Source organism: Pan troglodytes, chromosome 1 (genome assembly GCF_028858775.2).
Source record: "Pan troglodytes isolate AG18354 chromosome 1, NHGRI_mPanTro3-v2.0_pri, whole genome shotgun sequence".
Classification (NCBI taxonomy): domain Eukaryota; kingdom Metazoa; phylum Chordata; class Mammalia; order Primates; family Hominidae; genus Pan; species Pan troglodytes.
This window is the reverse complement of record NC_072398.2, coordinates 211,970,400-211,997,374: the sequence shown is the minus strand read 5'-3', so window position 1 is coordinate 211,997,374 and position 26,975 is coordinate 211,970,400. Positions and strand designations below refer to the sequence as shown.

The 26,975-nt window shown below is 44.3% G+C and overlaps 2 protein-coding genes and 1 long non-coding RNA gene across 27 annotated transcripts in view; 1 reads left to right on the top strand and 2 right to left on the bottom strand.

The window, feature by feature from the left end:
- Nucleotides 1–11,234, bottom strand: part of UBR4 (ubiquitin protein ligase E3 component n-recognin 4) — a 139,905-nt gene extending 128,671 nt beyond the window's left edge. For all 23 annotated transcript variants that reach the window (XM_009449501.5, XM_009449523.5, XM_009449544.5 and 20 more), the window contains exon 1: nucleotides 7,602–11,234. In XM_009449501.5, the coding sequence (XP_009447776.2) occupies nucleotides 7,602–7,891 (290 nt within the window). In that variant the 5' untranslated portion in view covers nucleotides 7,892–11,234. The remainder of the gene's footprint in view (nucleotides 1–7,601) is intronic.
- The window catches only part of LOC104006548 (uncharacterized), a 30,265-nt gene continuing 11,293 nt past the window's right edge, over nucleotides 8,004–26,975 (top strand). Inside the window, exon 1 of the long non-coding RNA XR_001712553.4 lies at nucleotides 8,004–8,088. This is a non-coding gene — a long non-coding RNA (uncharacterized LOC104006548). The remainder of the gene's footprint in view (nucleotides 8,089–26,975) is intronic.
- The window catches only part of EMC1 (ER membrane protein complex subunit 1), a 32,630-nt gene continuing 22,141 nt past the window's right edge, over nucleotides 16,487–26,975 (bottom strand). For all 3 annotated transcript variants that reach the window (XM_001162981.6, XM_009449585.3, XM_024354778.3), the window contains 6 exons: nucleotides 24,850–24,987; nucleotides 20,934–21,107; nucleotides 20,161–20,371; nucleotides 18,303–18,387; nucleotides 17,121–17,250; nucleotides 16,487–17,034 (listed from right to left, as the gene is read on the bottom strand). In XM_001162981.6, the coding sequence (XP_001162981.2) occupies nucleotides 16,855–17,034; nucleotides 17,121–17,250; nucleotides 18,303–18,387; nucleotides 20,161–20,371; nucleotides 20,934–21,107; nucleotides 24,850–24,987 (918 nt within the window). In that variant the 3' untranslated portion in view covers nucleotides 16,487–16,854. The remainder of the gene's footprint in view (nucleotides 17,035–17,120; nucleotides 17,251–18,302; nucleotides 18,388–20,160; nucleotides 20,372–20,933; nucleotides 21,108–24,849; nucleotides 24,988–26,975) is intronic.

The following is a 26,975-nucleotide window of genomic DNA, read 5'->3' as shown; positions in this document are numbered from 1 at the left end:
TAGACCAAATAAGGCTGGCCTGTAATGCAGTAACTTAAAAGGAATCAACAACTCAAGATAAGAAGTCATATGATCAGTGCTAAAGTCCAAAATTCACTGGATAACAGAGTTATCCCCTATACCATCCCCCTGACTGTAGACTAAAGCGAGATCACAAAAGAGTCGGTGATTTTTTTTTTTAACCACATCCCTTATCCTTAGCTGGGGAAATGCCCTCTTCTGAAAAAATCTAGAGGCCAACTAGGTTTAAAGGCTGGATACATTTAAAGTCACTCTATCAAATCAGGTGCTAATCCACAACTGATGAAACATGGGCCGGGCACGGTGGCTGGCCGGGTGTGGTGGCTCATGCCTGCAATTCCAGCACTTTGGGAGGTCCACGCAGGTGGATGACGAGATCAGGAGTTCAAGACCAGCCTGGCCAAGATGGTGAAACCCTGTCTCTACTAAAATTACAAAAATTAGCAGGTGGTGGCATGCGCCTGTAATCCCAGCTACTCAGAAGGCTGAGGTAGAGAATTGCTTGAACCCAGAAGGTAGAGGCTGCAGTGAGCCGAGATCGGGCCACTGCACTCCAGCCTGGGTGACAGCGAGACTCCATCTCAGAAAAAAAAAAAAGAAAGAAACATGAAGGTAAAGCAAAGACTAAAATATATTTTATTAAATGGAAAGAACAACAGTGTGGTTGAACAGTTTACTTAGTGAGTCAATCCCCAGCAGAAGTATCAACCTATGGTGGGACGCATTGTAGCTGGTGGCTCAAGCCTGTAATCCCAGCACTTTGGGAAACAGAGGCTGGTGGATTATCTGAGGCCAGGAGTTCGAGACCAGCCTGGCCAATATGGTGAAACCCCGTCTCTAATAAAAATACAAAAATTAGCCAGGTGTGGTGGCACCCACCTGTAGTCCCAGCTACTCACGAGGCTGAGGCACGAGAATTGCTTGAACCCGGCAGGTGGAATTGCAGTGAGCTGAGATTGTGCCACTGCACTCCAGCCTGGGCAAAAGAGTAAGACTCCAACTCAAAAAAAAAAAAAAAAGTATCATCCTAAGAAGGGAAATATAAACAGAGTGAACACTCCATTCACTGCCTGCAAGACTATCTGCCTGCCAAATGAACACAGGAGCCAAAAGGACAAGTCACTATTTGGAAGGTGCCAATGTCGCTGATGAATCACCTTGAGTAACACTTGAGAGTCTGGCATTGCGAGCACTTTGCTATATGCAGATCATGGATAAATGGGTATGTATCAAAGATTAGTCCCTAACTTAGAATAACTCCTTCACCAAGAAAAAAATATTTATGGAGCATCTATGATGTGTGCAAGGATCCTCCTGCCCACTAAGGGTCCTTTTCCATTTGTCAGGGTACATAAAAAGGAGAAAATAAAAACCTTTCCACAACAAGCAGCACTCAAAAGTTGCTGGTGACTAAACACAGTTTTAAGGCTCACATGTACAGCAGAAAACTCCCTACTAAATCCCCCTGTTTCTACCTCATATACTTAGTTTTTCCTTTACTTCCAGCCTTATACTTTATTTTTTTGAGACAGAGTCTCGCTCTGTCGCCCAGGCTACAATGTAGTGGCACTATCTCAGCTCACTGCAACCTCCACCTCCCAGGTTCAAGCGATTCGCCTGCCTCAGCCTCCTGAGTAGCTGGGATTACAGGTGCGTGCCACCACGCCCGGCTAATTTTTGTATTTTTTTTTAGTAGAGATGGGGTTTCACCATGTTGGTCAGGCTGGTCTTAAACTCCTGACCTCGTGATCCACCGCCTTGGCCTCCCAAAGTGCTGGGATTACAGGCATGAGCCTCCACGCCTGGCCCCACCCTTACACTTTCTTATTTGTTTTTCTAAGGCTTTCTCACTCTGTCATTTGATGTTATTTTACTGGGTTTATTTCCAAAGTTCCTGATTTATTTCCAAAGTTCAGAGCTGCTTATCTCCACTTTTTCCAGCTGAACAGGTTTACCAAATCTAAGAGAAATACTGCCCACCCAAAGGATGGACTTAGCCTATTGCTTTCATACCCATTCTGATAATGAAATATATAAAAAATATATATATATACACATAGGAGTAAACTCATTTAATTGCCTGGTTCAGTGTCATCCTATTGTGATCTAATGAACCCAACTTCCTCCCCTAGAAATACGTAACATCCTTATTCCAATAAAGAAACAGGAAGAATGCATTTTGGGGAAAGATAGACATTGGCAGAGGAAAAATGGAACGGTCTTCAGCTCTACTTATAATGTGCACTGGGCAACTAAGGATAAACCTGGGAAAAATTGGTTTTGAAGACTTGAAGGAGGAAACAGAGAAGTAATGGACATTGTCATATCTCTTGATTTTAAAGAAACAGTGTGCATGAGTCAGCTAATAGGGATGTGCTGCCATAATTTCCAACCTCACCCTCATGCCCTGAGAAAATGTTAAGACACCAAGACACCAGAGAATAAGAAATGGAAAAATGGAACAAAGGACAAAAAGTTAAGTAGGAAGGAGAAGAATGAAGAAATGGAAGCAAATATAAGCACGGGAAGGAAAATAAAGAGATAGAGGTGAAAGTACATCTTTGCTCTGGTTGGTCAAGCATCTTCCTGAATCACCTGTCGCTCCTAATGAACTGCAACAACAGCACCGCTGAGCGTGAAACACTGTGGATAGACAGAGAAGCTGAAGCTTTTATACTCTATACCAAATAAATGTGATGCAGAGTACAAAGGGAAACAGCAGCTAAGCAGACAGGTCAGAGAAATCCAATTTGATGTGTAAGTGAAAAAAGAACTGGCAGGGTCTGGAAAAATCTAGCTCTTTTTAGGAAGAAATGGAATCTGAGGAGGGGCATCATAAAAGACTAAGGATTCACCTCCCTTCTCCCTCTTCAATATCATACTATCAATCTTTTTTGTAAATGGTAGAAATTCCACAAGCTCCTTTCCCCTCATCAGTTTCATGTACTCTCTAGCATATATATAGAATCCATTATGCTTATTCCTATCTTTCTATCTATAATCTGCTGCATGTTAACTAAAGAACTGAAAACTGTCTTTCAGATACTTCCCTCATACTCTTGAAAAATCTGTGGTTAATGTGATACTAAGACATAGAAACAGTAGTCACAAAGACTAATCTCACAATCATAATCTATCTTTTGGTGGCGGGCTTTTTTTTTTTTTTCCTGTAGGTCAATTATCAATTTGCATCCTACTGCTTACAAATTCAAAAGATCACAGCATTAGTGCATCCCTTTCTTCCTTTGAAGACTTTTAGGAAATGACTGTGCATTATCTAATGGGAATGTTGTAACAGTCTCCCCCTTCCAAAGTAGGTGTCTTTGCCCTAAATTCTAGTGAATATCTGGAAACAGAAACCTCAAACAGGTTTATCATTAAAAAGGCCAGGTCAGCTCAGAAAGAATTGGCTCAGAGAGAAGGAGCATATTTCTTTTTATCTACAAAGAGTCAATCAAATTGTCGAATGATAACCATGCTCACCAGCGTATCTTGCACAGAGTTAAGAAAGGAATTATCTGTACCTTAACAGAGAAGGCTACATTCAGCAATGATTATACTAACTAATCCCATGGACGGTATGTGCTCCATTGAGCTAGTTCTGCTCCATTTCTGGCTTGGAAAAGTAACAGTGTGTTTAAAATGTTCTTTAAACTATGTAATAAGTAACAGTGTTAAAAAAGAGTTTAAGCTGGGCCTGGTGGTGGGAGCCTGTAGTCTAGCTAGCTACTGTAACTACTCAGGAGGCTGAAATAGGAGCATCCCTTGAGCCCAGGAGTTTGAGGCTGTAGTCAGCTATAATCATCCCACTGTACTCCAACCCGCCAACAGAAGGAGACCCTGTCTCTTTTTTTTTTTTCAGATGGAGTTTTGCTCTTGTTGCCATAGCAATGGTGTGATCTCAGCTCACTGCAACTTTCGCCTCCCTGGTTCAATCAATTCTCCTGCCTCAGCCTCCAGAGTAGCTGGGATTATGGGCATTACAGGCACGCGCCACCACGCCCAGCTAATTTTTTGTATTTTTAGTAAAAAAAAAACAGGGTTTCACCATGTTAGCCAGGCTGGTCTCAAACTCCTGACCTCCGGTGATCCGCCTGCCTTGGCCTCCCAAAGTGCTGAGATTACAGGCGTGAGCCACTGCACCCAGCCAACCCTGTCTCTTAAAAAAGAAAAAATATTTTAGTAGCCTTTACTACTAAAAGACATGCTAGCTAGCTACATGCTATAGAGAAAAATCTTCCCTTTAAATAAATTCAGATATCTTTTTCTTTTAAAACATCCAATGACTTGAGAGTATGCTTTCCAACTCATCCATGTTGATCGATTCCTCCTCTATTTCAGTTTGGTTGCAAAGTCAAACTTAAGAAACAGGGGTTAGACCTAGGAACGTTTAATCTACCTTTTCTTCAAAAGGTCAATTTCAACTATAAAAGAAGGTAGAATGTGGTGTACTGAGGAGTCTCAAGCACGTCATCATTCTCAATGGTCAAGAGATAAATACAATGGCTAAGCAGGCTACCAGGTCGAAAGTAAGAGTTGGCATGATGGAGCCAGGATATCAAAAAAGGAAGCAGAGAGTAGTAGACTGCAACAGAAAAACAGATGGTCCCCGGTGACAAGGAAGAAAAACATGGCAGGTTTAACAAGAGAAAAAAACCAGGAAACTGCAGAAGATGGGAGTGGCAACACAGAACTAAAGTGGCAGCCTAGACATCTCAACCTCTGATTAGCTAGACAACAAGGCCCACCTCAGCATCTACAGTGTTGGCTTTGATCTGGTACTATAGCTTCCTATGCAAGACATACTCCCACAATTCTGAGACCTTTACTTTTTAGAAAGACAAATAAATAAAACCTTTGGGCTGGGTGCAGTGGCTCACGCCTGTAATCCCAGCACTTTGGGAGGCCAAGGCGGGCGGATCACCTGCGGTCAGAAGTTCAAGACCAGCCTGACCAGCATGGTGAAACCTCGTCTCTACTACAAATACAAAAATTAGCCGGGTCTGGTGGCGCACATCTATAATCCCAGCTACTTGGGAGGCTGAGGCACAAGAATCACTTGAACCTGGGAGGCGTAGGTTGCAGTGAGGTAAAATCGTGCCACTGCACTCCAGCCTGGGTGACAGAGCAAGACTCCGTCTCCAAAAAATAAATAAATAAATAAAACTTTTGAAAACCAGAATAATGATAGCAGGGTATAATTTCTGTGCTCCAAGCTAGGGGTTGGCAAACTATGGCCTGCAGGCCAAATCCAGGAAGTCACCTGTTTTTGTATGGCTAAGAGTGGTTGAAAAAAAAAAAAATCAAAAGAATAGTTTGTGACATGTAAATATTACATGAAATTCAAATTTCAGTGCCCATAGATACAATTTTAAACACAGCCACGCCCATTCATTTATATATGGTGTGTGGCTGCTTTCACACAATGATGGCAGAGTTAAACAGTCCAGACAGAGACCACATGTCCCAAAATTATCTACTATCTGGCCATTTACAGGACGTTTGCCAACGCCTGCTTTATAACAAACTGAACACTTGATACGTTTAGCTGTTCTCACTGTAAAGAACTTGTAAGCCAGGTATTTCTTCTGGAAATTTTTCTTTAGATCATACTCCTCTCACACAGCCTGCAGAGGACACATAAGCTTTCAAAGCTAACTGAGCTCCAAAAACCAGAAGACTTAAAAGATCTTGCCTTCCAGCTGGGCACGGTAGCTCATGCCTGTAATTCCAGCACTTTGGGAGGCCAAGGCGGGTGGATCACAAGGTCAGGATATGGAGACCATTCTGGCTAACATGGTGAAACCTCATCTCTACTTAAAATACAAAAAGTTAGCTGGGCGTGGTGGCATGCACCTGTAGTCCCAGCTACTTGGGAGGCTGGGGCAGGAGAATGGTGTGAACCTGGGAGGTGGAGCTTGCAGTGAGCTGAGATGGCGCCACTGCATTCCAGCCTGGGTGACAGAGCAAGAATCCATCTCAAAAAAAAAAAGAGATCTTGCCTTCCAATAAATGCGTTACCAAAGACCCATCAGTTTGGACTTATTTTCTAAGCCATAAAGAGAGATCTTATTAATGTCTACAAATAACAACTCTTGATTATTTGTACAAACAGAGGGTATGGCAAAGACCACTACCACATACATGGCAAAACTCAAACCTAGTGATGTATTTGGTTGGAGGGTGTTCCTTAAGTATTACAGCTTTAAAGGTGGCCCCAGAATACAGGATTTATGGAAGGGTGTCAACAAATTATTAATATTTTATAACCTATCCAGCTCATGTCCAGAAAAACATAAAAGCAAATGCTCTAAAAAGACTGGAACGTTACTGATTCTACGTAACATGAGTATGAGTCAGGAAAAATACTGCCAATCCAAATGTTTAAAACAAAAAGCAGCCACGTAATTTGAAAGTAGTATATTTGAAACCTGTTTACATCTTCAGAACATTCCTGGCCTGATGATTAGATAGCAAAATCCGTCTGTAAAGCTGACTGTGAAGTTACCAAACTCAACCATTATTTTATTATAATTTGTTAAAAACTCTGCATCCAAAGGATTACAAGTCTACAACAAGAAAAAGCACAAAAACAATTTGTCAAACCATGGGCCTCCTTTGAGTAACAAATAGCAATTTCTAACCTCTGGATAGCAGCTAGATATACCCTTGTCATCGTGAAGCTAAAATGACCCAGTTAACAATTGCAGGGAGTTGCTGAAATGAGGTATGGCTAGAAAAATGAAAGTCAGTCTGGCTTTAAAAGCAAAAGTCTACCATTAAACTAATGAAAGACTGCTCTGAGCACAGTACGTCAGGAAAAGGCAGGCACTCTGAGATCACCATCTTTGTACCTACATAACTGTCACTAGCTAAGAATCGCTGTGCAAAAAGACAAAAACACACAAAAGGAAACCAACAGATAGTACCGTTTGTAAAAGAATGTGATGATATTTTAATGCGAGGGGGATGGGAGGCAGCAAGAGAACACACACACCACACATCCTCTGGGAAAATGATCTCTCAGACACACACTGAAATGTTTTTAATCAAAGACCGATACAGTAGGAATGCACAAGGAGTGCAACGTAAAAAGAGGTCATCGATGTAGCTAGTGGCTTCAGTCACAGAAATAGCACGTGCCCCCACTGATTACAGCACCGCGGGGAGACCGTTATTAAATTATACCGTACGGCTCCGCTCCGGCCCAGGCTAGGAGGATGAGTGCGGACGAGAAATGCAAACTCATCTGTGACTTGACCCAAGGGGCAGCCCCGTGAACATTCCCTTAAGAGGGCGAATGCATCTCACTCTCAACCATGTCCGGCCACGCCCTCCCGCAGGGAGGCCGCTAAAGTTTTGCTCGAGAGGGGAAACTGAGGTAGAGGTGATTTACATGCGTTGGCGGAGGGAAACCCAGGCAAGCCCTAGTCTCCCGGGGCCCGGGACCCCGAAGCCGTGGCTGTGGCGGGGATCCTCAAGGGGGCAGGGGGCGGCCCAGAAAGCGGGTCCAGACGATCCGGCTCGAAATCCCCTCCCCCCCCACAACAGCGTCGCCCGCCAGAGCCGCCGCCCGGTACCTCTCGATGACTGAGGCCACCAGCTGCGGCAACTCCTTCATCTCGAAGGCGGAGTAGGACGCGGACAGCAGGGGCCGCACAGCCACCTCCCAGCCCGGGGTCGTGTCCGCCCCCGTTGCCGGGGTCCCGGGCGCCGGAGCCGCTGCCGCCGCCTCTTCGCCGCCGCTCGTCGCCATCTTCCGTCGTACTACTGCGGCTCCCTCCAGGGGCTTGCCACCGGCCCAGCGCCGCCTCCCAGGAGGGGGCGGAAGTGACGCAATCTGTCGCGTCAGACTGCGCGCCGCCGTCATGGGTCAAAAACGCGACGCGCGGAGCGGCCTTTGCTCTCACCGGGGTCGAGCCGCGGCAAGGGAACGGATCGGAGACGCTGCGCCTGCTCAGAAGGTAGCGCAGCGGGGAAAGGCGGGAGAGCGTTAACTTCTGAGCCTGCGCGGTGGGAGTTGCTCAAGCAGGTGGTAGCGACTTGGCTTCCGGGCAGCGGGTAAAGGTGAGTCTGGGGCATGGGTTCAGTGGGCAAGTCTAGGGCAGCAGAGTTGACTACGCCTCGGCGAATAGAATGGCCCTGGCCTGGGACAGCTAAGGACGACAAGAGGAGGCCGAAGCCTAAAACGCTTTCACCTGCTTCTTCCCCTGCCTAGATCCCCCCAATAGTAATACTAAAGAGCGCCATAGTTTACAAAGCTTTCTCCCTCTCACACCACCTTTTAATCACTGATCCATATTCCCTTCGCACTCAAATCTCTTCTGTTTGGATTGCCCTCATTAACAATCTGACCAGCTCGTACAATGCATCCCTCTTTGCAATTTGCCACGTATGCTTACGTGTTCCCCTTTTTTCTACTGGCAAGGAAAGAATGTAAGCTTTTATTCACAGGAGATGTCTGAGACTTTTGCCGGTAAAATGATCTGGCTACAAGGTCTAAGAGGGAAAAGCAGTTTGCTCGAGGAAAGGTATTCGTGCATTAAGGACAGTCCTGTGAGTGAGATATTGGTGGACGGCTTCAAGCTCTAGCCTGTGGCCTACAGCTGGCCTAAATAAGACTGGGAAGGAACTGTGAAGACGGTTTCAAATTCCTAAAGCCCTGAAATTCTCCCCCTAAGTTTAGGAAGAGCTTTTGTTCTTGCTGTGTAACACTGATACATGAATTGGTACCTAGTGATTAATCTGCACTTTTATTAAGATATGACATACTTTACCTTTTTTGAGACAGGATCTTGCTCTGTCGCCCAATAGCCCAGGCTGGAGTGCAGTGGCAGAGTTGCAGCTGGCTGCAGCCTCCACCTCCCTGGCTCAAGCGATCTTCCAGCCTCAGCCTCCCCAGTAGCTGAGACTATACAGGTGCAGGCCACCACTCTTAATTTTTTTTGTTTGTTTTTAAGAGACAGGTCTCCCTACGTAGCCCAAGCTGTTTTCGAAGTCCTAGGTTCCTCCCACCTTGGACTCCCAAAGTGCTGGGATTACAGGCTTGACCCGCTGCGCCCAGCCTGCATCTTTACATTCGAAATAAAATTCAGTCAAGTCAAAGCCGGTCTTGGAGGAAAATGTGGCTTTGATGACAGCAGTAGGGATTTTCCTTCAGTGCCTACTTACCAGAGGATAATAATAACAGCAAGTTTCTTAAACATAAAAACATCAGAAATGAAAAAGAACTTTCCATAACACTATAAATATTGCAGTATTTCAAGATACTGAACCAGAGCCCTAAGGAAAGGCTGGAGACCCAGAATTTTATAATGGCTTTGGGACATGAATTTTATTTTAACCAGAGGACAAAATTAATCTGCAAAAGCTGTCTTGGACAAATTTCAGGAAATAAAAGATCAAATGTATCTGCTGTCCTCCCTTCCCTCTCCAGGAGAATAAAAGGCAAATGCAAACTATCACAGGGAGATTTTCACCTTTACCTAAATTATTTATTATATACTTTATATTTCTGGTTAATAGATTGGGAGAGAGCACTCCAGATAAAGAACTTCCTTTATAAATGCCACATTTATTTCAGTACTGGAGGTTTGGTCTTGTGTTGCCACAAAGATTTGGAATGGCATCTATGTTATAAATTTAGATGACAAAAGAGACTAATAAAAGACTTCTAGATGAAACACAAGCTTCTAATATTCTGGTCCAGGAAATAAGATAGAAACTAAAAAACAATAAATAACTTTTATGAATTAACTGAAGGACTTAAAATACTAGTTCCATTCTAATCCCAAGTGTCTGCCAAGGAACTGAAATTTAAAAGACATGATACAGTCATGTTACGGGGAATTCAATGAAGTAAAAATGGCAGACATTGATGAATGGTATGGTTTAAAGATTTGTGTAGAGGTAGTGATGAGGAGGCCTGCTGGGAGCTGGAAAAGTTCTATACCTTGACACAGTTATGCTTACATGGATATACACACACAGTAGTCACTAAGCCATGATTTGTACTTATGATTTGCACACTTTGGTGGTTGTAAATTGTACAGCAATCTAAAAACAAATGAGGTCAGTGTGCCTCACTACAGGGCTTCAAAAGCGATAGATAGCACATCTCTTTTTTCTTTTAAGCCATCTAATACAGACTTGCTTGGAATAAATCCTAATAGATACAATGTTTCTAGAAACAAGTAAATGAATAAACCTTAGCTGTTACCCCGTAGGAGCCAACAGAGGTCAATCTGTTCTCAAGCTTTTACAAAGTCACAAGAACAAGTAATCAGTGCATATTTTGTTGAAACTCCTACTGCAATACTGAAAACTTCAAATGGAGAGCAGCTCCTTTTTGGTAATTCACAACAGACTTAGTTTTCAAATTACCAAGAATATAAGGAATTAGATTAGAAGCCTAATTCAATTTAGAATTATGAGACATTATTTGTAACCCACAAGTATTATTTTTCCCATGATACTGAACAATTCACCCGGCATGAACTTAAAAGAAGAAAATGCTTATTGCAGCCTTCTTGCTTTAAGAGCGAAAAAGAAACAATTTTGCTAGCTGTGGAGGGACTAGAATACAATGTCACTTTAAGATTTACACTCTCAAAAGTTTTGACCTATCAGATTGAGAGCCAGAGAGAGAGACAAACAGAAGGAGAAGGATAAATCAAATGTGGTAAAATGTTAACCTTTGGGGGATCTGGGTAGAGGGGATCTGGGAATTATTTGTACTATTGCAACTTTTCTGTAAGTCTGAAATTGTGTTGTCAAAAGTCAAAAGAAAAAATTTATAAATACTTTATCATCCATTTGCTTTATAATTAGGTACAGAGTATGATGACAGAGAGAGCCTACTGTATGCCAGATACTTAACAGAAGGAAAGTAGTTTATATGTAAACTCTGGGAAAAGTGGAGCCAAATGATTACACTGTGTGTACCCTTTAGCACTGTTTGGGGTGGGGACATGGGGGTTCAGGGTGCAGAGAGGGACTGTTCTGGTCTCCTTGGAAGGTATGTGCCTATAGTAAAAAGCATGAGTAAGGTATCACATCTCCTAACTCCGTAACAACCAAGCAAACTTATAATAGCATTTTAACTTATATCACCTTTTTTATAGGAGCGGATATATATTCCAGCAGCATGAGTATTTTAGCCCTCTTTGCAATTGCAGTCTTCATTCATTATCATCAATAAACTGGCCTCTGGTTGATTGATCTAGTCTAGTTCTTATTTATCACAGCACATGGGATATATGATATCATCAAAGCCATGATGTGAACAAACCATGAAGTATAATGGAGTTTGTATGAGTAATTGTGCCTTTTAATTATAGTTTTAGTTTGCTTTCTTGACTTCCATTCATTCAGATTGCACATTAGGGGACAGAGAAGAGGGTGCTTCAATATAAACCTTCGGCTATTTTACAAACACACCTTGCTAAATGTTCTTAGTCTCTATCCTGGAAAAGTCACCTTCTTGGATCAGAAATGTATAAAAGCCTTAGTGCTGGTGGAAAACAGGCTTCTTCGTTGGAGGTCAGTCTCAACTAACTTCACACTCTGATTCCTAAAAAAAAATGGGAAGGTGGGTGTGTACACATCCTTTATGTTATAAATTTCGTACTGGAAAGGTGACCTAAATATTAGACTTTCCCGAAAGAGTATTGAGTCTCATAAAAATCTCTAATGGAACAGCACTTAAGAATTTCAACCATGTGACCACTAAGAATGGTGTAGATCCATTACCTCTCACATAGGCACTCTCCACGATAGACTAAGTGATAAAACCAAGCTGCAGAAGATTGTATTACCTGGAGAGATACCAAATTGTTCAGTGGTGACCTCTGGGAAACATGGTGGGGGAGGTTTTGAAGGCAACACTCACCTTAATTTGGGGATATTGTTTAAAAAAAATTTTTTAACTTACATAGTCTTTTTAAAATAAAGGACTTAGCCACAAAATCAAAACAGCTGATTGATATGAAGCACCAGTATCTCCATTATTGAAAGGTTGCTTCAAGAATGCTGAATAGTTTGTTACATTTTACAAAAAAATGAAAGGGCACAGGATGTTGTCTACCTGTTTTAATTATGGAAGGATAATTGTCCATTTTTAAATAGCAAGATAGTTATAAAGAATGTTTTCCAAAGCAATACCAAAGAGATACTTTTCCCTTTTAGAATAGAAATTATGGTACCATGCAGCTTATTTCCCCATATTGATCAGGTGAGCATTTGTTTTAAGGAGTAAAAGAGAGTTTGTCAGACCTGGTGTCCATGGCATGCCAGAGAGGCAGATTGAACTATCTCTTGGCATTTCCATAAATATACAAAAATTAGCTGGGCATGGTGGCGCACGCCTGAGCCCCAGCTACTCGGGAGGCTGAGGCAGGAGAATCACTTGAACTGGGGAGGCAGAGGTTGTGGTGAGCCGAGATTGCGCCACTGCACTCCAGCCTGGGCAACAGAGTGAGACTCTGTCTCAAAAAAAAAAAAAAGAATTACTGGGGCCAGGCACGGTGGCTCACGCCTATAATCTCAGCACTCTGGGAGGCCACACAGGCAGACCACCTGAAGTCAGGAGTTCGAGACCAGCCTGGCCAACATGGTGAAACCCTGTCTTTACTAAAAATACAAAAATTAGTCAGGCGTGGTAGCACACTCCTGGAGTCCCAGCTACTCGGAAGGCTGAGGCAGGAGGATTTCTTGAACCTGGGAGGTGGAAACTGCAGTGAGTCGAGATCAAGGCACTGCACTCCAGCCTGGGAGACAGAATGAGACTCTGTCTCAAAAAAAAAAAAAAAAAAAAATCCCTTACTAAGTCACCAAAGTCTTAGAAATTTGGGAAACTGAGGACAAAGTTCCTAAGGGTTCTGGAGAAGAAGGTACAGCCATTTGGGGAACTATTTGTCAAGGAGCAACTTCATGTCTGGGACAATAGGTAATTCAGAAAACAGTCCCTGAGAGACACAATATCTGAAATAATAAAGGGGTGTGGTATATCACTCAGGAAGTTACGTGGTAAGCAGCCAGGATGGTTGAAGGTCCTGAGTAGCTGAAACCAATAGGGAAGACTTTATGGAGGAGTTCAGATTTGAGACAAGCCAGATTTTAAGCAGGGAAGAAAACATTCCAAGTAAAGAAAACAGAATGGTTTCATGATTTAAAAGCAATTTTTTCATTTTATTTATTTATTTTTGAGACAGGGTCTCACTGTGTTGCCCAGACTGGAGTGCAGAGGCATGATCTCGGCTTACTGCAACCTTTGCCTCCTGGGTTCAAGTGATTCTCCTGCCTCAGCCTCCCAAGTAGCTGGGATTACAGGCATGTACCACCACACCTGGCTAAATTTTTTTTTTTTTTTTTTGGTAGAGATGGGGTTTCAGGTTTCACCATGTTGGCCAGGCTGGTCTTAAACTCCTGACCTCAAATGATCTGTCTGCCTTGGCCTCCCAAAGTGCTGGGATTATAGGCTTGAGCCACCATGCCTCGCCTAAAAGCAAAATTTTAAATAATTAGGAATCAGGAAATGAGTCTTGGGATGATTCTGATGATACTTTGTGTAATAGGCTCTTTAAAAGTATGGCAATTTATGGGTCAGGTGCAGTAGCTCATGCCTGTAATCCCGGCACTTTGGGAGGCTAAGGAGGATCACTTCAGCCCAGGTGTTCAAGGCTGCAGTGAGCTATGACTGTGCCACTGCTCTCCAGCCTGGGTGACAGAGACCCTGCCTCCAAAAAAAAAAAAAAAAAAAAGCAATTTATAAAGGCAGTGAAATTACAATTATGAAATTTTCAAATTGAAAGATGCCTTACGGAGCACATAACATGTACCCACACACAAATAATGAAACTAGTTCAGATTAGGTAGCTTACATTAAAGTCTCTAACACTTAAATTAGGAATTGAGTATTTTTTCTATCAGACTTTGTTCCAGAAACTATTTCAGTCATCTTTATGAATACATGATATTCAAGATGCATTAGCTGAGCCTTTATAAAAACATCTTATGTACCCCATAAGTATATGTACCTAATATGTACCCACAAAAAATTTAAATAAAAAACTTTAAAAGATCTATTAGTTGAAAAAACAAATAACAGAATTAAATAGCATCATCTCATTTAAGAAAACACTGTATACAAGAACAAACACTAGACTACCAGTGCTCATATATGTAATTAATACTAAAACAAACTAGTTTTTGTTTTTGTTTTTGAGACAGGGTCTCACTCTGTTGCCCAGGCTGGAATGCAGTAGCATGTTCATGGCTCACTGCAGCCTCGACCTCCCAGGCTCAAGTGATCCTCCTACCTCAGCCTCCTGAGTAGTTAGGACCACAGGCACATGCCACCAGGCCCAGCTAATTTTTTTTTATTTTTTGTAGATAGAGTCTTGCTATGTTGCCCAGGCTGGTCTGGAACTCCTGGGCTCAAGAGATCCTCCACTATGGCCTCCCAAAGTGCTGGGATTATAGGCATGAGCCATCACGCCCAGCCAAATCTTTTTAAGTGAAACACCATAGGGGCCCCAAAATTAACCTAATTAATGAAGACAGGAGAAGAGTTAAGTCAAGGAATACACACAAAAAACAAGGAATGACAAGAAAGCAAATAGATCAGAGAATTGAGAGAGGAAACATACAGTCTCAGCAGCCATTAGTGGAGACTGAGCGTAGCTGCTCAGAACCGAATGCTGCTTTAAGATTAAGGAAAGTTGAGAACTAAGAAAAGATTTAAATTGGACTGTGGCATTAGCATTAACTATTTTAAGCACTTGGCCAAGCTCGGTGGCTCACACCTGTAATCCCAGCACTTTGGGAGGCCAAGGCCAGCAGATCACTTGAGGCCAGGAGTTCGAGACCAGCCTGGCCAACACAATGAAACCCCGTCTCTACTAAAAATACAAAAAATTAACTGAGCGTGGTGGCACGCGCCTATAGTCCCAGCTGCTTGTGAGGTGGAGGTTGCCGTGAGCCAAGATCGTGCCACTGCACTCCAGCCTGGGCAACAGAGTGAGATTCTGTCTCAAAAAAAAAAAAAAAAAGCACCTGCTTTGAGGTAACTTTGATTACAGCTGAAATACAGGGAATTTTACTAAAGGACAAATACCTTCCCTCCCAGTAGCTTGTTTCAGATTCTGGCACACTGGTAAATAAAAACTAGAATCTTGCAGGCTAACCTTGCACATATGTACGTAAGACAGTCAGAATTCCAGCCAGGCTTTCTCAAAACGAGGGCAGAATTTTTTTTAACTTGTACTTACTCTCTTCTCCCAGGTTATGTTAAAATATGCCTTGGGTCAGGATGATAGATGCCTGTTTTTTTCTGGAGATTCTTAGACATTCAGTCACTCAATATCAAATTGACAATTAATAAAATGGTTGTCATTTCCTCTTCCTTCTCTGCCATAATCTACCATCAGCATATGACCATAGAAAGATGACAAATTTTTAGATAACCTAACCAACCCATATATGATTAAACTGACCTTTCCTTACTAAAATAAAATACACTTACTCCATGTCTTCACTGCTTTTATCCCCTCTAATGTGAAAATAGCCTCAAAATGATCTTCTAAGACACAAAAGAGGACTTAAACAGTGTCATTTGTCACTTGCTTTATGCAAACATTCGAGTGTACCTGTTTCACCACAGGGCTAGAGATGGTCTACTCTGTACATACATTTCACAACAAAGAAAAATTCTGTCATTCCCCAACTCTATGACCAAGGAAAACTTTTAGGATTTCTTTAATTTGTAGCAGAGACACAGCAGCCTAGCCAATCGGCAGTGCTATACACACAGTGTGCCAGTTTCCCACCCCTACCCTCTTTCTCCTCTTTTTTAAAGCTTCAAAGGTTAGATCAATAAGACTTAAAATTTCCTCATTTAAGGAGAAATACAATGACCCACATGTTAATTTATATTAAAAACTAAAAATAAATAATGGGGTTCTTAAACAAGGACATCTTTAACTAGGTTATGATTAGACCAGCCTGTGGGTGAAATGAGAGATTATCTCTTCTCCCTGGAAATGTCTTCAAGGCTCAGACAATTCAGTAGTTTTTAAAAGGCCCCAACTCACACATCTCAGGTGAAAAGTATAGGCAATGGGCAACAAACAAGACGCTAGTATGCACTTGGCTTCTGATAAATTGAAACAAAGATTTGGTGGCCCAGCCTAATAAATGACAGCACGAAACTAGAGGTTTAAAGTAAGTTCTGACATCACATATAGATCCCTCAATCCTAAGTTACTTTGGAGGGAAGCCATGAGAGGCTGGATCAGTCCTCAAGCCTCAGCTAAGGATGGATCCTATTTCTTCCCAGTGCAAAACACCAAATGTACCTATAAGGTGGAGTCGGCAAGGACAGTTCCCCTCTTACTTTGAAGCAAGAGATGGAAAAAGTCAGAAAGATTTCTAGATAAAATTGAGAAACACAAAAGGCAAAGTAAAGTCAATTTAAACAGGCCTCACAAAAATCAGCCGGAATTCTTATTAAAAAAAACAAAACAAAACAGAACATTCATGGATGGGCAAAGAAAGGAAACAATTGCAGACGCCTTTGGACTTCAAGGGAAAGCCCATCAGGAATCTCTGAGAGTGTCAGCTGAGAGAGTTCTGTCTCTCTCCATGTAGGATCCTTTCTGCATCATGTGTATCCCAAAAGGAGTTCTGCGTGAAGGTCATCCATCTTCTTCCCTACAGTTCTCAGCTGAGCACTGACACACACACATACTCCACCAATCCACCAAACTGCAGCTGTAGCTGCTTATCTGACCCACACTCCCCTGGCTCTCCACTTTTAGGCACAGTCTTTGGTCTTTATCGCCAGGCCCGATTCAGGAGCTTCACCTGTGCCAGTCTCTTAGTGATCATGGTGGCAAAAACCAGGCCAAAGAGGACGCTACTGATTAACACGTAGTCATAGTCATCCTTCAGAACGTCAAACTGCTTGGATGGGTAGACTCGAGTTTGGTAAATGTCCAAACCATAGGCCACAACCTGGAAGGCAGATGGAATAAGAATTAGGAAAGAAAAAACCAATGATCCACCAAGGGTGAAATAGGGCAGCTGTGGGCTCTACTCACCAAACAAGTGGACTCCAGACCCGAGGGAGCTGTGTAGATACCTCGCATTCGAGAAACTGTCTGGTTATAGTTGATGAATCGCTCTGCGTGTATCTGTACATCTGGAGAATACGGGATTAAGTTCTCCTCTCTGCAAAACACCAGCCGGGACAGGCAGTCTGAGCACTGCTGTAAAGGGATCTCTTGGCTGCCCTTCCTGAGTCCTGGGAGGTTTCCAGGCTACATATCTAGCCTCAAATCTCCTAGGAGGTCTGCTTGCATTAGGTAGTTAAAAATTTAGCAGCTGAATGTTAGGAAGGACTACAAGAAAGGAAGCTCTCTGGAGAGTAAGACTGAGATCTAGATTCCTAGTTTGTTCTAAATCTGAAAAGAAAGAACATACAGATGACTGGCACTTCACACCACAAGAGGAAAGCCGACCATTTTAAAGCCAACACACTGAACCACTAAGCTAATTCCTGCTCTCCACTCCAGGGTGCCTCTCAGTCTCCATTTCTCTGAAACCTGATTATCATCCTGTGTCTTTTCCTAGCTTTAACCTCCTCTCTCTCATATACTTCTCCAAAACACACTCCTCTCCATTCCTCATGCCCCTAGGCAAAGAAATTCAGGATGGAGGTAAGAAAACCCAACAAGATGGTGGTTGTTAATACAACAATACCAACAGTGAATAAGATATTGGCTTGCCCACATGGTCTGGCCCGAATTACCTCAGTGATCTCATTTCCTAGCGTTGCCCTCCGCAAACTCACCAGACATGATCTCAGGGGATTTGCATTGCCTGTTCCCTCTGCCTAGAAAGTTCTTCCTCAGGTATCTACACAGCTAGCTCCTTCACCTCCTTCAGGCCTTCACTCAAAATGCACCTTCTCAAAGGGGCTTTCCCAGGCCACCTCTCAAATTACACCCACGCACATCCCCATCCCCACTTTCTAGCTCATTCCTGTTTTACTCTGCTTAGCATTTGAGTACCTAACATAGTATATATTTTACTTGTTTATCTTATGTATTTATTGTCCATGTAAGCTCCATGAGGGCAGGTGACTTTTTCAGACTTGCCCCCTGCTACATCCCCAGCCCCTAGCACAGCATGAAGGCACACGGAGACGAAGAACCAAGCTTAATCAGTGAGGTTAAGTTATGTAAGGTCAGAGCCTTCAGCACTGCCCATGAGGGTCTCACCTGCTTTGTTCTGTTGGGATCTCGGGGCGGCGGGGATCCAGCAAAGCCTTAGGAAGGGAAAGAATTGCTCCAGAAGGTAGTCCAACTACACAGGAGGAAGTGAATGTTCACACCGATCCAGTGTCCAGCAAGGGCCAGTTACAAAAATGTCATTATTGCAGACATTTAAATAAGAATTTAAAACAAAAAAATGGGTCAATGAGGCTCCCTTACATAGCCAAAAATAATAATCCAATAATACGCATGGGTCTGAATGAAGGTTCTCACTTTTGAAGACACTGGTTTCTTAACTTTCTGAGACACCAGAAAATAAAGTTCTAGAATCAAGATATGGATAATGATGAAAGAGAAAAATGTACAAGGCCACTTGGATTTCCTCATGCCTCTCCCCCCTCCCTCCCATACCTCCCCCAGCAGGAAGTCTCCTTCCCATTGAGCAAACGCAGCTGTTCATGCAGCTGCGGTACAGTGGCCAGGGAAGACTGGAGGACCAGGCATGATCAATCACAGCACCAGTTTCAGTAATGGTGATTAAAGCTGATAAACTGCCAACAGGGCTAGCTTCTTCATATTTAAGAATTCAATAGGCCAGTCGTGGCGGCTCACACCTGTAATCCCAGCACTTTGGGAGGCCGAGGCGGGTGGATCACAAGGTCAGGAGATCAAGACCATCCTGGCCAACATGGTGAAACTCCGTCTCTACCAAAAATTTAAAAATGAGCTGGGCACAGTGGCACGCACCTGTAGTCCCAGCTACTCAGCAGACTGAGGCAGGAGAATCGCTTGAACCAGGGAGGCTGAAGTTGCAGTGAGCTGAGATCGCACCACTGCACTCCAGCCTGGGTGACAGAGCAAGACTCCGTCTCAAAAAAAAAAAAAAAAAAAAAAAGCAACAGCAATGCCAAGTGCCCATCAGATCTGAGAGTCCCAAACATCTTCGGTAAAATCAACTAAACACAGGAACCTGTTAACCACTAAGTCCTAAGTCCTGGGCTTAGGTTACATAAGGATGAGATTTTAGGGCTGGCGCAGTGGCTCACACATATAATCCCAACACTTTGGGAGGCCAAGACAGGCGGATCACTTGAGGTCAGGAGTTCAAGACCAGCCTGGCCAACATGGCGAAACCCCATCTCTACTAAAAATACAAAAATTAGCCGGGCGTGGTGGTGCATGCCTGTAACTACTTGGGAAGCTGAGGAGGAGGATCACTTGAACCCAGGAGGCGGAGGTTGCAGTGAGCCAAGATCGTGCCACTGCACTCCAGCCTGGGCGATAGACCCTGCCAGTTTCTGCAAGCTGTCAGCACAGGCTAGCTATGTTAAGAATGCTATCAGGAACTGACTTTTTGAGCTAGGTGAAAATGCCAAATAGAGAGGTGGTATATCAGAAATGAGGACTGAAGGCCAGGCAGCCAGGCACAATGGCTCACACCTGTAATCCCAACACTTCAGGAGGCCAAGGCAGGAGGATCACATGAGCCCAGGAGTCTAGATCAGCCTGGGCAACATGGCAAATCCCTGTCTCTACCAAAAAAAATTTTTTTAATTAGCCAGGTGAGCTCAGGAGGTTGAGGCTGCTGTGAGTCATGATCACACCACTGTACTCCAGCCTGGGTGACAGAGTGAGACCCTGTCTCAAAAAACAAAAAAAAGATGAGGACTGAGAGAGAAGTGGTCACCTTCATAGGTGGCAAAGATGAACTAAGAAACTTTTTCCACTGATATATAGCCCTCCTCACCACCTTTCCCTTACAGGTGGTTCAACAAGGCTCTGCCAGCAATGTGTCCCTTGCTCTGTCCTTAAGTGTGGTTGCCCAAGGGAACCCAGCCATCCCAGAGGCTCCCCAGGCACTCACTCAGCAGGTGTCGGCTGGTGATGCCCCGTTCGGTGATGGTGGCCTCCATGGCACTGATGGAGGACGGGAAGATATAGGACTGCTGGAGGACCTGGGGCAGCTGGGGGCGGTCCAGGGAGCTGAAGGCGGTGGCGTTGTATTGCTCGGTGCCCTCATAGAGCTCCAGTACGGTAAACTCGTTGCGCCGAGCCTTGGTGTTCCAGTACTGGTACTGCAGGGATAGGAGGTGGCAGCTCAGGGCTTAGCAGCTGCTTCAACTGGAAAGGGAAATTGCACTGGGAGGCACCCCTCTAATTAGCTACAGATCCATGAAGGAGAACCATCAACTAGCACCTCACTTTTCTTCCTTACTATCAAGTTTACTAACTTTCAAAGTATTTTTATCTAGGCTATCCAAAGTTCACCACAAAACAAAGGAAATTCTCAAGAGTCTTAGAAGCCATAATAGTAGCTAACCTTTGAATCGTTACTAGGTGCCAGGCATTGTTCTTTGCTAGACTGAAGGTGACTGTTATTATCCCTATTTTAACAATGATGCAACACAGAGCGTGTACATAACTAGTTCAAGGTTATACAGTCAGGAAACGGAAGAGGTTAAGATTAAACCTAGGCAATCTGATTCCTGAGCCCAGCACCCTAACCAGCACGCTTTGCTGCCATCCAGGGAATTTGAGATCCTAAGAAAACCAAAGCAGCAACTGGGTTTCTGGAAAGGACTGAGGAGGCAGGGAGACCTCTGGAGCTACCTTGGGTCCCTGGTAGTGACCGCTTACCACCACCCAGTTCTCTGAATGCACGATATGGACAGGGCCCTTGGCTTTCTTCTGCACAGAGGAGTGGATGATACGCCCAGTGACGCCATCAATGAGGAAGATGCCAATAAAGGTGCGCTCATGGTGCGCGTCTGTGCTCTCCGTCACCACGGCCAGCAGGTTGGGGTTCAGGCTCTGGAGAGAGAGAGAAAACCTCCCTTAGAACCACGATGACTCATCACACACTCCATTCCTGTGCTGTGAGACCAACCTGGAGCTCTCCAGCCTGGCAGAGGAATCAGGGTTTCTGGTGAAAAGAGCTTCCTGTTTGGAATTTCTCATCACTGCACTTGTTTTATGTGCATTGGGTACTGGGTGCCATGCCAGGTACCTTGTATTTTATCTAATCCCTTAAACAGTCTTGCAGAGTAGCTATTATGGTCCACATTTTGCAGAAAAGTCCCAAAGTAGTTAAGCAGCTTTTCAAGTCACAGATAGCAAATGGTAACCCAAGACAAAATCCAGGTCTGCCCACTCATTGACCTAGGGACAAATGCTGCAGTGATATTTTTCTTCTGAGGGTCACCACTGCCCTCCCCATCGCTAACTCCAGTGGCTAAGTCTTGGCCCTCAACTTACTTGACCCACTAGTACCACGTGACGCAGGTGATCACTACCTCCTTGCGACATTTTCTCACCTGGCTTCCAGAACATCCCTGCCCAGCACTCCTTCTACTTTACTGGCCTCTCCTTCTCAGTCTCTTTTGGAGGTTCTTCCACATCTCCCCAGTTTCTTCATGGTGGAACACATCAGGAAGCTCTCAAGCCTTGAGCATTTCCATCACACTTACCCTCGTGGTGATCTCAAGCCAATCTCATGGCTTGAACACCATTTATGGATGTTGGCAATGCCCAATGTATATATTCCAAACCAGATACTCCTTTGAACTCCAGACTTCACTAAGAAATTATCTCAGTATCTTTTCTCAGATGTTTCATCTGAAACTTAACATGGCCCAAACTGAACTGTTCTAACCCCTGCCTAAAATCTGCTCCTCTCTCCTCCCCAGCCAGTCGCGACTCCATACATCAGTGGCTCAGACCTAAAGCCTCGAGTCATCCTTGACTCCTTTCTCTGTAACACACATATACCTGCTCTTGGCTCTACCTTCAAAAGTACCCAGAACCTGATCCCTCCTTCCCACCTCCATGCTACCAGCCCAGCTCCAGCCACCATCAACACCTGGATGACCCCACAGCCTAAATAGTCTGCTTTCCTCCTCACCCCTCTACAGTCTAATCTAGGTCAAATGAGCCTGTGGAATCTCAGTCACTGATGTCACTCCTCTGCTGAAAACTTCCCAGTGGCTCTTCACCATGCTCCAAAGTGAAGGCCACGGTGGTGGCCTGTGATCTGGCCCTGTTGCCCTCTGCCCTCAGCAGGGCTGACATGCCTCCTCACTCATCATCTTCTAGTTACCTGGTCTTCTTTGCTGTTTCTCACACACACCAGGAGCACTTTGACTTTTCTCTCTGGAGGGCTCTCCCCGCAGCTACCCACACAACTCACTTCCTCACTCAAGTCCACTCACTCCGTGCCACTTTCTCACTAAGCACCTCCTTAGCCACCCGACTTACACTGTACCTGCTTTCCCTCTTCCCGGCTTTATTTTTCTCTATAGAACTGGTCACTTTCTAATATACTATCTAATTTACCTATTTATTTTCTTTATTATTAGCCTCACCCAACTATGATGAAAGCCTCACGAGGTCAGGAAGTTTTGTCTATTTTGCGCATTTTATATCCCAGTGTCTAAATGAGTGCCTGCATCCAGCTAGCACTCAAAAACTGCTTGCTGCTGGCCGGGTGCGGTGGCTCACGCCTGTAATCCTAACGCTTTGGGAGGCCAAGATGGGAGGACTGCTTGAGCCCAGGAGTTTAAGACCAATCTGGACAACACAGCAAGACCCCATCTCTAAAGAAAATAAAATAACTGCCTGGGCACGGTGGCTCACGCCTGTAATCCCAGCACTTAGGGAGGCCAAGGTGGGCAGATCACGAGATCAAGAGATCAAGACCATCCTGGCCAACATGGTGAAACCCCATCTCTAAAAGTACAAAATTTAGCTGGGCATGGTGGTGCGCGCTTGTAGTCCCAGCTACTCGGGAGGCTGAGGCAGGAGAATCTCTTGAACCTGGGACGCGGAGGTTGCAGTGAGCCAAGATCGTGCCACTGCACTCCAGCCTGGTGAAAAAGCAAGACTCCATCTCAAAAAAAAAGAAAAGAAAGAAAAGAAAATAAGCCATGGTGACATGCACCTGTTGTCCCAGCTGCTTAGGAGGCTGAGATGGGAGGACTGCTTGAGCCCGGGAGGTCAAAGCTGCAGTGAGCTGTGATCACACCACTGCACTCCAGCCTGGGCAACAGGGCAAGACCCTGTCTCAAAAAAAAAAAAAAAAGAGTCAATAGCACTAATAATAATGTTAAGTATGTGGCAGGCACTATTCTAATCACTTTACATGTTATCATTAATCTTCAAAACAATCCTCTGACGTTGGTGCTATTATCCCCATTATACTGGGGAAAATTGAAGCTCAGGCAGCCTAAGAGATGAACAGCTAGGCCATGGCAGAGCCAAGTCTTAACTCGACAGTCAAACTAGAGGCTTGCACTGTGTTGCACTGGCTCATGCTTAGTGATCCAGCTTTACCGTCAAGTTCCGTGATCTCTATTCTATGACACCCCCTCCAACTCAGTCTCTGCTGTACCAGAGGGTGTAATTAATGTGCATTACTACTATCATTACATTCTCTCCCATAACAGTTTTGCAGCCCACTAGTCACCTTAATCTCCCTCTCTTTAACACTAACTAGAGTGTTGGATCACAGAGATGGAGTTTCTGATGGCTCGACTATGGTTTAACCCCAGAATGCTCTATCAGTACTACCACTAGTAATAAGAGCTGGGCTAGGCGCAGTGGCTCAAGTCTCTAATCTCAACACTTTGGGAGGCTAAGGTAAGAGAACTGCTTGAGGCCAGGAGATAGAGACCAACCTAGGCAACATAGTGAGACCCTGTCAATACAAAAATAAAAAATTAAAAAAAAATTTTTTTTTGAAGACAGGGTTTTAGTATGTTTCCTAGGTTGATCTCTATCTTCTACAAAAATAAAAAATTAAAAAAAAATTTTTTTTTGTTTGTTTGGAGACAGGGTCTCACTGTCAACCAGGCTGGAGTGCAGCGGCACAGTTGCAGCTCACTGTAGCCTCGACCTCCCCAGGCTCAGGTGATCCTCCTACCTCAGCCTCCCGAGTAGCTGAGACCACAGGCATGCACCACCATGCCCAGCTAATTGTTTTTTTTTTTTTTTTTTTTGGAGGTAAAGACAAGGTTTCAGCCATGTTGCCCAAGCTGGCCTCAAACTCTTGGACTCAAGTAATCCACCCACCTCAACCTCTCAAAATGCTGGGATTACTGGCATAAGCCACCAAGCCCAGCCGTTTTTAAAAAATTAGCATGACATGTGCCTGTGGTCCCAACTACTTGGGAGACTGAGGTGAAAGGATTGCATAAGCCCAGGAGGACGAAGCTACAGTGAGCCATGACTGCATCACTGCACTCCAGCCTGGGCAACAGAGCAAGACTCTGTCACAGGAAACAAACAAACAAAAAAGTCAAAAAAATAAGAGCTAACATCTGTTGCTTACTTACCATATGCTAGGCACTGGGCTAGACATGAACATCCCATGTGATCATCACAACAAGCCCAGGAGGAGGGTATATTATCCCCATTTCACAAACAAAAATTAAGGCTCAAAGGGATTAAATGACTTACTCAAGGTCATATATGTACCAAGTCCTACAGCCAGACTTGAAGCCCTTGTTTTCCTGATTCGAAAGCCCTTGCTGTAGACCAGACAGCTGGCTGTATGTACCTTGTAGAGCACACTGCGGTCCCCCATCACACGGCCCTGGGAATGAACATGCTCACTGCTGCGTTTCCCCTTCACCTTGACGATCCGCTGTACTTCTGGGGGAATGGTCAGCTCCCAACTCAGCTCAGTGGTGAGATCCTAGGGCAGGGGCAAAAAAGCCTGTAATCAGGAGGGTACATTTAGAACTGAAACAGCTGGAGTTAGACACATCCTACAGTTCATTATTTGAGGCCTTTGTGCAGGAAGGAACAGAGATCAGAACTAGAAAAATGAGCCAGGAGCAGTGGCTCATGCTTGTAATCCCAGCACTTTGGGAGGCCAAGGCGGGCGGATCACTTGAGGTCAGGAGTTCAAGACCAACCTGGCCAACATGGCCAAACCCCATCTCTACTAAACATACAAAAAATTAGCCAGATGTGGTGGCAGGCACCTATAATCCTAGCCACTCGGGAGGCTGAGGCAGAGGCTGCAGTGAGCTGAGATCACGCCACTGCACTCCAGCCTGAGTGACAGAGCAAGACTCAAAACAAAAAAAAAAACCAGAAAAACAGCAATAGAGATCTAGTTTATGAAGAAATTTCAGAACTCTCGGTTTGATTAAGATAGATACTAGACCGGGCGTAGTGGCTCACACCTGTAATCCCAGCACTTTGGGAGGCCGAGGCGGGTGGATCACCTGAGGTCGGGAGTTTGAGACCAGCCTGACCAACATGGAGAAACCCCATCTCTACTAAAAATGCAAAATCAGCCCAGTGTGGTGGCGCATGCTTTAAATCCCAGGTACTCAGGAGGCTGAGGCAAGAGAATCACTTGAACCCAGGAGGTGGAGGTTGCAGTGAGCCGAGACTGCACCATTGCACTCCAGCCTGGGCAACAAGAGCGAAACTCCGGCTCAAAAAAAAAAAAGATAGATAATAAAGCCAGTAGGAAAGGAGGTGAACGCTCAATAGTATCCCATTGTTTATCTGAGTAGGAAATATGCAAGGAAAATTTACCACTTATTACTAAACTCCAAGATCCCTGTATACTGGGGCCAGCAGTGAATGTCTAAGCTAACAGGGACCTCAAAACATTTCGTGTATGATTCTTTATGGTCATAGGAAACCAACCAATAAACACTCATGGTTAAATACATTACTATACATCCATCCTATGGAATTATGCGGAGCCCTTGGGGGTGGAGACAGGAGGTAGTTACTGGCAAAGGGCACAAGGGCCTTCTAGGAGCTGGTGCTATTCTGTTTCCTGAAGTGATTACCAGGTACACAAGCGTATTCCCTTGGTGAGGGTTCACTGAGCCATACCTCATGATTTTGCACTTTTGTCAATATTTTTCTGTAATAAAAAACTGAAGTTGACAAAACAATGAGGTAGAAAACCCATTAAATGAAAAAGAGCAAATTTCATAAGAATAAATATAGGTCAATTGCATGTGAATGAGAAAATAAAATAAAATGGGCCGGGCGTGGTGGCTCACACCTGTAATCCCAGCACTTTCGGAGCCCGAGGCGGGAGGATCACTTGAGGTCAGAAGTTTGAGACCAGCCTGGTCAACATGGTGAAACCCCGTCTCTACCGAAAATACAAAAATTAGCCAGGCATGGTGGCGTGCACCTGTAGTCTTGGGAAGCTGAGGCAGGAGAATCGCTTGAACCCAGGAGGCAGAGGTTGCAGTGAGCTGAGATTGTGCCCCTGCACTCCATCCAGCCTGGGTGACAGAGCGAGACTCTGTCTCTAAAAAAAAATAAATAAAGTATGAGCCACACACGTGTGTCCACACAGCTGTTGATATGGAATCATAAATACACAAAGACAGTGGAAAGAGGCACAGCAAACTGCTGACAGGCTTTCCACCTGGGGAGGGGAAGACCGCTGGAAATGGGGCTACAAGGGTCTGTTCACATTTTGCTTGTTCACCTCTCTGCATCAATGGACTCTTTTACAATGAGAATATACTCATGTATTACCTAAATTTTTAAAATAATGAAAGTTATTAATAATAAACCTTCATTGCCACAACCTTCTTTGAAAACATAAGAACTCACTAAAACATCCCCAGAGAGGAAGGTCACCAAGTGAGGGCAAAGGCAGCACACTCCCTTGTGGTCCCGGACTCGCGCACACAG